Here is a 12,275-nt window from a genome sequence, read left to right on the forward strand (position 1 = left end):
ACCTTGCCTAATTATTCTATATAATGAAAGATTGCATGAAAGAAAAACATTTTACCCTTCACTGGGGTTAATCCCACCAGAAAGGACTCCTCACCTACAGTCTACCAAGGCCCGAGACCATGAAACTGCAGCATTTTCCCTTAGCACTGGAAAGGTTGGTAGCATTGGTCCCATGTCATTATACCCTTCAGTCCCCTTGGTTCAGCAGAGCTTACTGAAAAAATTTATTTCTCCAGTGACTTAGCAATATCTTCTGACTTGGTAAAGCAGCCTCGGCAGCAGAGAGATAATTTTTGGCTCAATGAGGTTAGTCTGGCTGTGTGTCACCCTGCCTCTCCAATGATGGAAATTTCTGTGCAAGTGCATGATTAGAAATTGAAATACGGGGAGATACAAAACTGATTTTCTTTTTGCCGGCATAAGGACCTAAAAAGAAGCCTGAGTGCCTGGAGCTTTGAGCTGTAAACTTGCATTCAGAAGATATATTTCTTGACCATTTTACTCAGGAAGGGCAGAGAGGTGCAGCCTTCAGGGCTCCTCACTTCTGAATTCCTCCCAAACAGTTTGATTCATGTTAAACTTAAAGACTATGCCATGACAGCATCCCTAGTCAGCAAAATAGTCATTTAAATTGTTTTCCATCTCTTCTTTCATTCTGTACCTCTAGCTCCCTGATGGAGAGGAATGACCTGGCTGGCTGGCCAGCAGGCTCATCTGACTGAGAGAGGAACAGTCCAGCCACCAGCACTGCAGAGACAGCTGCCCACCCTCCCTGCCCTGCTGTGGCACCACATACCCTGCTAATGCCCTCTTAGAAGGAGGCTAAGTCAAACTTTTCAACTGGGGTCACTAAGAGCTATAAAGTTTCCTTCCCTGTCCCTGAAAAAGGTTATGATGAAGTCTCACCCGCCCTGAAGCCAAGACCATTTATTGGTGGGACCAGCATTTTGAGCCCCAGCCTCACCAGAAAGCACTCAGTGGCTTTGTATTGCTCTCTCCCCACACACACCCAAAAAAGGGCCTGGGTGCTTGTAGTGAAAGCAGGCAGCAATCAGCTCCCCACCTGCTCTAGTCCTCCAGCTTCAGTACTCCACCTAACATCAGAACAAATGCCAAGCAGCATGGAGACTAAACCAAAATTGTCTGCAATAAACTAGACTCAATAGTAGCATGGCTGATGAATTTTATAATGGGAATCAGTTTCCCAAACATATGCTCACACCTTTTCAGATGTCCTGTGCTATCTCAGGCACCAGACTAGCAGGTATGGTAGCACAGCACATGACTCAGAGGCAACCTTTATCATTTCAAAGTGCTACTGGGACACCCCACCTAAAAAGACAATACAGGCTTATATTTGGGCAACTAAATTCCTCTCCTCACTCCCTTCATTTGCATGGTTCAGATTTGAGGGCTTTTTTTCTAGAAACCTGCAAGGAAAGAAACAAGTCCAGAATCCTACAGCTTTGTTTAGTCCAAAAATGCATCTTATGTTTTGGAGAGAGGAATAAGAAGAATTATTTAGAAGGTTTTTAATTTTCTTTCTGATAAAATTCCTCTATTCCAGACCAATTTCTACATGAATATTCACCTGCAACAGCTCCACAGTCAATCCTGATCTGCTTTAAAGGCCTCACAGGCTGTTCCAGCACTGTGTAAGGGCTGCAACCCATTATGGCAAAGGATTTCAAAGAAGCCCTCACAGAACTCAATCTAGAATGATTTAAGGTTGGAATTAATGCCTATCCAAAAAAATCCATCAGCACGGAGCTGCTATCTCATCTGTCATTTTCTCATTTTATGACTACTTTCCTCTTTTCCCTCTCCCATTGCAGATAAGGTTTGATAAGCAGTGTTCGTAACTTCTTTAAAGGACATTTTATCTGCCTTTGGCTGTAGCCAAGCTCTTTAAGAAAGCCTCACAAAATTCATTCCTCTTCTGTGTGGTTTTGAATACACTGTATAACTTATAGTAGAAACAGAATCTTTCTGTGACAGAGCAAGGTTCAGGACAGATAACCAGTACTACTTTCAGCCTGATACTTAAGGCGGGCAACCCATTTCTTTGTTTAATGTATACTAATATTAATATATAACAATTCACACATTTCATAATGTAGTGAGGTTCATTCAGGAAGTGGGTGTGGCTAGTTAAACCATGCTCCTGCAAATCCATGGAAAAGTTTAGCCTGGTGCATGTATGCTGGGCAGAAGAGGCTTTCAGCATACAGGAGTTTGAGAAAAGAAATCTATGACAAACAGCATACTTTACCAGTTATCAGAAGGGCAGAAGATGGACGGACAGAGCAGATAACAGATACACTGGGCAGACAGATAAGTTGGTGGAAATAGTTAGTTTGCCTACAGACATCTGAGCTCTGCTTTCAGAGATGAACCCTATCTGGTGCATGCTGTTATTCAACTTTAAGAAGTGAGATAACATCTGGTGTTTGACTCCATGGACCAGTAACAATTCAGGTTTGATCCAAGTTTCTGTATCACTTATGCTCAAAAGTACAGAAATACATTCAACAGAGACAGATACAGGACACACATCCTTTTCCTATAAAATAATTAACCTATAAACATGTGGGAATAAACACAAAGCAATTACAACAGTCAGATGACCACAGTGAGCATACAAGCAAATATTTAGGTTCTACCTACCTTCAGCCGTGTCACAAAGTGTTTTGCAACAGTAAGCTCTGAGGCAGGATTCCCAAGGAGGATCTCAAAACGATACTGCAGTCCCAACTTGTCTCTTACTTCTTGTAACCTCTCCTTGGCCAGCATGGCCAGCTGCACTGAGGGCACCCTAATGACAAGCATGTGGCCACAGCCATTCTTATCCTTTCCTGGAGAAGTGATAAGGTCATCCATTATGCTGAGCGTTTCGGGTGTGCTGTGATCTCTCAGTGATGCCATGGTGGTGAGAGCCATCAGAGCTTGGGAATACTGCTGAATGAGAAGGTAGCAGCGAATCACCATGCTGTGCAGCCGAGGGTACCTTTGAGGAGATATAGCTCTACATTAGCACATGCAAAATCACAGTAATGTCTAAAAATCAGCCAAAGCCCAGGACCGCATGGCTTTGAAGAAAGTTTTGTGTTGTGTTAACCAGTACGTACAGTAATTCACTTTGGATACCATAAGCCAGTCATTAAATCATTATATTTTTAAAACACTTTTTACTCTTCCTACCATAAAAGTATCCACTGCACTTCTGCAACTAAAACAAATGGAGCCTTTCTTATTACACAAAAATGTCTGCAATGTTTTCAGCTTGTAAGCTTGAATGGCTCACCCACCCAGACAGAATAGCCCAGTTTCTTAAAAACAGAGGCTAAATTGATAAACTGTGACACAAAAACATATCCTGCCATTAATTTCTACTCTCATCCTAATCTGATATTGTTATTTGTACATACACAAATCCTCCTTCACCCTTTCTCCCATCCACATTTTAAGAACAGAAACAGAGTCATTGTGACCACTTCTGTTGGATTTGACCAGAAATGCTAGAAGCCTAAAGAACCAACCTTATTATTATTACTCTTCACATTCATTACTTGCATATTTGTAGATAATAATAAATATTAATGGTGTGCTTAATTATTCATTTATGTTGCAAATTTAACACATTTGATATTGTATTTTACTTAATATAGGTATATTTATAATTATTATGTTGACCTAATTAAAATAGGAAAACCAGTATTGTAGATATTGTAGACAGAACAATCCCATTACAGTTACAATATCAAGATATGAGAACTACAGATTGAAGGGATCTGTCCTGCTGATATGCAGAGCTGATTAACTCCACACTGCTGGAAATGACAATGTTTCCTTCATTCCTGTAATGTGTGCACTGAAATTATATCTTGGAGATGTGCCATGAAAGTAGCTTGTTCAGGCATTTACAGGGTACTAACAAGCTCTGAGCTGCAGGAACCAAAATCATAGTCAACCGGTGAAATAACAAAAATTACATTTTTGAAATTATGTGCCTCACCTGGGCCACCACTGCCAAGTGTGTTAGCAGTCCCAACAAGAGAGACACCAGAAATGGTGAGTTATGAAACCTCTGGTACCTTCTCAGCTTAGTCAGGGCTTAGCCAAAAGAGGAGAACAGCACAGCTGAGCTCACATTGCTGCTGAACAGGCCCAATCTCTTGTCTAAACAAACGAAGGATATCCCCTCCTTCTTCAACAGCACTAAATTTTTCACTAAAATAAAAATTGCACATAATTCATGGATTCCAGGATCAATCTCAAAGGTCATCGTGTCTTCATCCCCCCCCGTGATGGGGTTCATAAAGACATCTAAGATGGCAAATAAGCAGAATCCCAAGTTCCCACGTTACTATTTACCTTTCTAAAAGTGTGTTGACCATTTTTTCAAAGGTTTCATCACATCTCAAAAGGGGACTTGTGACTCCCCACTGGAGGGATTTGCTGTATTCATTCAAACCAAAGTATAGCTTGTCTTCACTTGCTGCATCATCCTGTTCCGTACACAAATAGCAAAAAATATAAGGAAAATTGGTACAAATTTAATTTCTTGTCTAATTTAAAAAAAATAGGTGGAAAGCAAAACCAAACAAAAGTAGCCTTTCCTTTATCCATTCTGCTTTAGTGGTTATGTATTTGTTTCAAAGAATACAATAAAATGTAAATTTATTTTTACTTAGCTTATTATTTGTCTATGGCTAGCAAAGATAGGTGTTGCTTCTTGCAAATTTTTTAACATATCTTCTACCTGTGGCTGCAGGGGGTTTCTAGAATCCTGCTAATTATTTTCTGACTCCCTATCTCAGGCTTTATATCTACTGACAACTGTCATCTCATTTCTATTTTAAGTAGAACCTGAAAAGAGAAGGATTATTAATTTCCAAAGTTGTTCCTGATTTTCATATTCTATACACCTCTAATGGCAAACAGAAACTAATAATTTTTTTCCTGGAATGTAAATCTGCAGACAGTTATCAGAAAGGCAGAATATTTGTGTCTCAAATTTCATGAGGTCTTTGTTGGAAGCACAGCATGTTCTCTGGTGCATTTACATCAGCAGTAACTTCTAGGAATGAATAATCACATACAGTCTCCCCCTTTTTTGTGGGTTATTTTTTTAATCAGAAGACTGAAAATTGTTGATTTTTTACTTTTGGGAAACAAAAAATTGTCTAGACCATTTTACAGAAGGTCACCTCATGGCGTATATTAACAATCAACCAAAAAGCAAATTCAAAATATTCATTCACTCCCTCATTTTACTTTAACTATTTTTTTACAGCTATCACTTTAATACATTTTGCAGAAACCAACGGTCCACTCAACACAGTAAAGTAAAATCTGATATAAATATCCCAAACAAGAAATAGGGAAAAAGGCTATTTTTAAGCAGATTTAGCCAAAACATCCTCAAAATCAGCTAGCTGAAATTATAAAAGAAGTTAATGGTGCAGAATATCCAACAGGTTTTCTCCTCTGCATAATGACAGCACCCACTACACCAAAACTTGTTAACCTAGCACACAACTTTTATTAGTACCAGAAAGACAATGAGCAGACTTGACAGGCTGTGTGACACAGAGCTTACAGTCAAAAGTCAGACTGCCTGAAAAGGGAAAGCCAGCTCCAGAGCTTTATGGCAAGTTCACATAGCTTTGTCTGACCAAAGCACAGAAAGTAGTGTCTCATCTCATGTGACTGGACAAAGATGTGTAGCTCCTGGTCCTACATGTCAATGCTGCCTCTACCACCAGTGTCCCAGGGCTGTGCATCTGGAATCTGAGAGAATAAACTATAGCAGAGGAGGAGCTCTCTCCTAAAACACGCATCTTCTAGTTTCTGGTAGGTGTGAAGTCCACGTTAAAATTCACAGTTAAATTTAACAAGCACTTACCACAGTGTCAGATTGTATCCAATGTACCTCATTGCTAGAACTGATCCTGGACTGCTGAGTTTGCAAGGCATAAGGAAAAGAGCTGACCTGAAGAACAAGGAGGTTGAATGCTTCGAGCACCTCCCTGCAATTAATAACTCTGTCAGCCAGACCATGATTAGGCTCACCATGTGACAGGGAACTTGAAATGGCACTGCAGAAATAAGAATGCAAAGAATTGCCTTACTGACATCCTGAGATTCAATGGATTACTCTCTTCCTGCAGAAAAATCTCCAATCAACCATGCCACTGAGAATCACAGCTCAAAAAATCTCTTTGGAAGGGTAAAAGATGTCAAAAACCATTTGAGTGTTCTCTGTGGGTAGACTCAGGCAACAGAAGGGAAAAAACCCAACAAACACCTAAACAAAGGATCAAAATCTGCCAACAATGAGAAGGTAGATTAGTGTGCCAATTTAAAAAAGCATCAGATGGAGGAAACCAAAAGTAAGCCAAAGGTGATGAACTCCCTTTCACTGAAAAACACTGTTCCATGAGCTGTGGAGATATAGTACTGATTTTACAAAATCTAGTGGCTTTCCCAGCCTGAAACAACAAATTTCTCTAAGACTGGGGAACCTAAAAGTCTGATGTTCAGATTTCCAGCTCCTGGACCTACTTTCACTTCCAGGATATATTCAGGACTTCCAAATTCAGAGTACAGCAAAGACAGTAACAAAAATGTGATGGGGAAAATCAGATTGCTTTTGTTTATTTTCAGCTGTCCTTCAAGGACATTATTTTGTTTATTATAGAACTATGGAATGGTTTGGGTTGGAAGGGACCTTAAAGATCACCTAGTTCCAACCCCTCTGTCATGGGCAGGAATATCTTCTTCTATCACTGATATTGAAATGAATCCCATAACCTTACACACTGTGTTTAAATCACATTAAGATTATTTTCCTAAGTTTACACATGGAACAAGAGCAGAATAATTGGCTTGCTTTCTTTCTTTCTTCTTCCAAGGTAAGGCTGTGATTCAGTGCGAAGAAATGTCTCTGCAATGTGTGTACGTGTTGTGTTTAGACCTAAAGCTGGCCAAATTCAGTACAGCTGGTTTTTAAAATCCTTTTCTTACAGTACCTATGGCATATGGCATCTTTCATATGATGAAAAGAGTTAAATCTCTCTAAGCCTCCTTATATTGCAAGCAACACTATTATCAAGTATAAAAACATGAATTAAAGCATGATCAGCTTGTGAAGGTGGGAGACATTTGGGTTTGAACACAGAAAAAGGAGAGGAATAGGAACAGAAGACAAAAACAAAGCAAGTTGAAAAATTCAACCCTTTTTCCTGGACTTCAGTACCATAGCACATACCCCTACAAACAGTCTTGTTAGGGATCCATTAATCTGAAGCTAGTCTCACCTGTCTTCATCTGAATCAGAATTAGTTAGCAAATATCATGGGCAAACAAAAAAGATTATTTCCAATTTTAAGGCACAAAACGCCTTAAAAATGCCTAGAGAAAGCATTAGGTGTCTAAGATGGTAAGTCTTTTGAAAAACCTAACTGAAGATACTGGGAAAGGAGGGTTTTCCTTTGGTAGATTGAAGCAGCTACCTTGTTAAATCCACGTGGGCATTGTCATGAACCAGCACAAAGAGTGTATAGGGATTCTGCTTCACTCGTCTCATGAAAACTTCAAATTTTGTTTGAATCTCATTGTCTAGCCGAACCACATATTTCTCGGCTCTCTGATACGCCGTTCCATTGTCTTCTAGGCCCAAGTCCACAAGGACACCTGTCAAAAAGAAGAATACAACAAAAATCTTTTCCTTTGAGTGCATCCAAAAATGAAGGGTGAATGGCAGGTTGCCACTTGGTCTGCCAATATCAGGATTTAACCAAACCACTGATAAGCCCTAGTAATGAGATGATTATCCAAATTCATTTTCACTCACAGTGGAGGCCAAAATGTGCTTCTTGGCTTCTGGATTTCCTCCAAAAAGTGCCTGAAGACCTTTAAAAATCACCTTACCAAAAAAGGGGGAAAAAAAATCAGGCCTCCACAAAGATTTCCAGAGCAGCACTCAGTTGGCTATGCTCCATGACCTTAGGCTAAACCTGCCCACATGTAGCTCATATATTAATACTGTTTGAGTCAGAAGTTATCTTGACCTTTCCTTTGCAAAAATTATAAATTTATATAAAACTGACTCTCGCTAGTATCATATCATATTTTTCACGCTCTCATGCATTTCATGCTGCAACATTTGTGTCAATACAACTACTCTTTAGCAGTCTTTGTAATGCTATATTGCCATCATATTCAAAAAGTAGGTATGATATAATCTATACAACCTTGAATGGCATTTAAATTAAAGAAGTAGCAACAAACTACTCTGAAATGTGAGTCACCGATATATTTTCCAGGGTCTTAATGATTTTAAAAAATAGTTTCAAAAAAAGTAAAATAAAACTCATTCATTTAAAAAAATAAAATAAAGTAGATGTGAAAACCTGCAAATAGATACCAGAAAACCTCTGGTTTAGTGTGTAACGGCAAATTAGGTACAATGTCTGAAGAAAAAAGGAATGGAACAAAGGACCAAATATTTACACAGATAGCTCCTAGTTTTGTTAGACAGTAATTTTCTCCACAGAGAAACTCTTATGCTTGTCTGGACACGTCAGTCACTAATAGAGTGGATGACAGAGGTCATTCTCAGGAGGAACATAACCTGTTCTTTCTCTGGAAACATTTGGCACCAGTCATGGCCTGACACAGAAGCCCAGACAGGAAAAATCACTATCTGAACCAGGATGCCAATTATTGTGTGCCAATTTGCATGTATCACTCAGGCATTTATTTAACTCATAAGAGAGCTTCCTGCACATACATCTGTGCTAATACGTACGAGAACGTATGCACAAATATGTACCTAGAACAAATGGCACTAACAGCTCTAGGAGATAAAAAATCTGAACAGTGGCATTTGCTAATGCTTCTCCAGGTCATACACTCCTTAGATTTCCATGAATATGGCAATTTCTTTTGACACTTACATGGTACACCTTGGACCCCTCTCTTATGAAAGGAAGATGTTTAGAATTCATCAATTATACCAACTAATGAAGCTAATACTGGACATGCAAAATACATGTTGGAGCAACTTCTCCATTTATATCAGCTATGATTCAACAACATCACATGCTTTAGTTTATCGGTCTCTTTCCCCTCCCTTTTACCTGATTGTCGAATACGTTGAAGGGTCTGCTGCACCAGGACTTCGGAACGGGGAACTATAACGATGAAGTCCACTTTGCTGAAGTGGCCCAGATCCAGGCTCTGATTGCCACTGTCTGCTATAGCACAAACCTGGGACAAGAGCTTTCTGGCAACTGTAAGCTGTGGCTGGTAAATTTGGAAGGTATCAACATCCAAATCTGGAGTGCGTTTGTTTGAAAAAGAGAACAAAACACAACAAGAAACATGTTTACTTTCCCACCCCCCCAATAAACATGACCCTCCAAACAGCCCATCCTCTATTATCAGAAAAAAAATAATCACTCACCAGAATAAATCTCAACACTAGAGAGCTGGGTCCAGATCACAGATGTCAACTTTCTTTCTTTGATTAAAATGTGGTAATATATCAGATGAACTAAAGTACAGCACTGCCTGTTTTTTAAAATGCCCTAAGTGTTTTGAGGATTTTTAACGGTGCAACCCAAGAAAGCCTTAATACCAACGTAGTGAAAAGCATTCCATTAAATGAACCAATGCATACATAATATGCATCCACATATATATATATAAAGATGTGTGTGTGTACATAAGTAAAAAGCAGAGAGAGGGAGAGAGCGCTCTAATATTCTCCTGAAACTTGCAGTTCTCTTTCAGGAGCTTCCCTCCATCAATCCTGCTGGGAGAACCAGCCATGGTGCTGAGGCTGCTGTACTCTGGGCACAATGGGCTGAGAGCTAGCACAACTATTAGTCTGAGGAAACCAAGCCTATGCTGATAATCCTGCCAAAAAGACTCTACCAGGACAGCAGGTCTGTTGCAAGTTCATTTGTACATCATCTCTGCTCTAAAGTACAGAGCCCCACTCTAAGCCATGACTAAGAAAGCCATATATCTATGTACTGACTGGTAGTGATACATGCTGTGAGGGGAAAATGAGCAATACAGCTAGGCAATAAATCTCAATTATTGGGGGAGGGGAGCATTTATTTCTTTGGAGGTTCCTTGACTTTTAACAAAATATTAGTCTCAGATTTATTTATACTTAAATAAATGTCAGTATAACACTACATGCAGAGAACTGAGGGACGCACCAGAGCACTCGTGTTTCCTCAAAATTAAAAGCATTTTCCATTACAGTATTTCCATTAGGTAAATTCTATGCCCAACAGTCCATATTTCATTAACCACTAATATTTTCAAATTGCAGATTACCAAATTAAATCCTATAATGGCATTACAGGGGTTTTTTTAAGTAATTTTTTCTACTATGTTAGTTTTACATAGACAGATGTGTTTGTGTGTGTATGTGCACACACTTATCTCCTGCTCAAACCTGCCTCAGTGTCCATTTCAGTAGATCTGCTATGGGAGAAAGATTCATCTCACTGCCTAGGAGACTTACTTCTCCTTTTTTTTTTATTCAGACAGATTCTCAGTGGCTTCAAACATTGTACAGCCATATTTTAAAGACAAAACTAACTCAGAATAATTGTTTGAGAAAATATAAAGCTTTTAATAAAAGCAAACAGTAAGAAGAAAAAACACTCTCAGAATCTAAAGATAATTCTCCCTTCAAATTAATCCTGTGAGGAAGCTCAAGACTTGTCCTTCTGCAGGTGCCAGATCAAAGTAACTGGCAGCCCTTCTAATTGGATCTCCTGATCCATGTGGAGACTATGAACTATTTTGCTTTCATTCAGACCTAGCACCAAGCTGATGAATTTAAACTAACTAATATAAACAAAAAAATATGAAAAAAGGCTATACTGGAGGTTGAATTTTCTTTGATACTAGAGCTAAAAGGACTTCAGTGTTCACAACTGCTCAGTGCATCTTTTACAACTTCTGTGATATGAAAAGGAAAGTATGGTTAAAACTCTGAGTAATTCAATAATTCTGAAATGGAGAAATTATAATAAGCATTTTTAGACAAGAAATCCTAGCTCATCTTTTGCACCTTAGCATCTCATCATGTTATGCGGAATAAGACACAGATCAACAAATTACAGATTATGCTTGCCCAGCACGTTCAGTCCAAGATCTTAAAACATATTCCCTAAAAGTTTAAGCCTCAAAGCACAAGTCTGTAGTGTGTATTACCATTTTACATGCAGAAAGTAAGGAGCATCAAAAGTTAAGAAGCAGGAGGACACCTGGGAGATCAGGCCATGAACACAGTTCGCCTCTGCCTCAAACTCAAGGTTACATTCTTCTGGGTGCCAAAGGGCGAGACAAATCCACACTGCCAACGTAACAAAGAAACATCTCTACTCTGCCTAACACCTAATAGAAGATAGCATATTTTATTTTAGAAATTATTAAAAAAAAAAAAAGTTGCTGAAGGTTATTACAGAGATTTTCTGTCTGAGAGACTGCTGTATTGCTACATTTAGCTGGCAGTATTAGTATTTTAAGGTCGACACACTGACTGCAATTATGCCCTTAGATTCTTCTGAGGTGTATCCCTGAGGTGTATGCCTTTTGACATTTAACAAGCTACTCACTTATTTCACATCTTGCACGTAAGAGAAATTACCTGGTTCTTGTGTAGAAACCATGGCAATCGCCTCCTGAGATGACACACACTCGCTAACATCTCCATTAAAAGGTATAATGACACTTTCCCCTCGCTGCTGTAGCATCTTCTCCAGCAGTTTGTCCAAATCATCACCTAGATCAGAATCAGTAACACCAAATTATCTGGAAGTCATTCCAGACAAAGGACATAGAACATTACACACAGAACTGTTCTCATGTAGCTGATGTCAAATCTGTGAAGGGGCAAGGGACTGGAGATACACGGAAGATAGGAGATACAGGGAAGAGAGGGAGGGAAAATATTTTTCTCTTTACTCTAAATTTACTGATTTGCCGGTTGAATTAATTCCAAAAAAAAGGAACCCCAGCTGAATAGTTTCAGCTCTGTGCCTTTACAGCTACTGATAACAACTGATGATTATAAAGAAACACACGTTATAAAACAATCTCTAAAACCTTGCTAAAAACTTGTGCACTCATGGGTGCCCTGCCATCACATTCAAGAGCAGAAACTGTTAAAAATATTTTGCTACAGGCTTAGTAACTGGCACCACACAGGTGAAGGAGACAAGCACTCCTTTACACACAGG

General features: G+C 39.1%; 1 protein-coding gene across 11 annotated transcripts in view; it reads right to left on the reverse strand.

Annotated features, from left to right (window-relative positions):
* The window catches only part of GREB1L (GREB1 like retinoic acid receptor coactivator), a 137,519-nt gene that overhangs the window by 20,150 nt on the left and 105,094 nt on the right, over positions 1-12,275 (reverse strand). For all 11 annotated transcript variants that reach the window (XM_027675395.1, XM_027675414.1, XM_027675377.1 and 8 more), the window contains 6 exons: positions 11,684-11,818; positions 9,147-9,344; positions 7,518-7,698; positions 5,909-6,101; positions 4,375-4,508; positions 2,668-3,007 (listed from right to left, as the gene is read on the reverse strand). In XM_027675395.1, coding sequence (XP_027531196.1) covers positions 2,668-3,007; positions 4,375-4,508; positions 5,909-6,101; positions 7,518-7,698; positions 9,147-9,344; positions 11,684-11,818 — 1,181 coding nt within the window. The remainder of the gene's footprint in view (positions 1-2,667; positions 3,008-4,374; positions 4,509-5,908; positions 6,102-7,517; positions 7,699-9,146; positions 9,345-11,683; positions 11,819-12,275) is intronic.

This window comes from Neopelma chrysocephalum, unplaced genomic scaffold, assembly GCF_003984885.1.
Source record: "Neopelma chrysocephalum unplaced genomic scaffold, ASM398488v2 Primary Assembly neopelma1_22, whole genome shotgun sequence".
NCBI classification, from domain to species: Eukaryota; Metazoa; Chordata; class Aves; order Passeriformes; family Pipridae; genus Neopelma; species Neopelma chrysocephalum.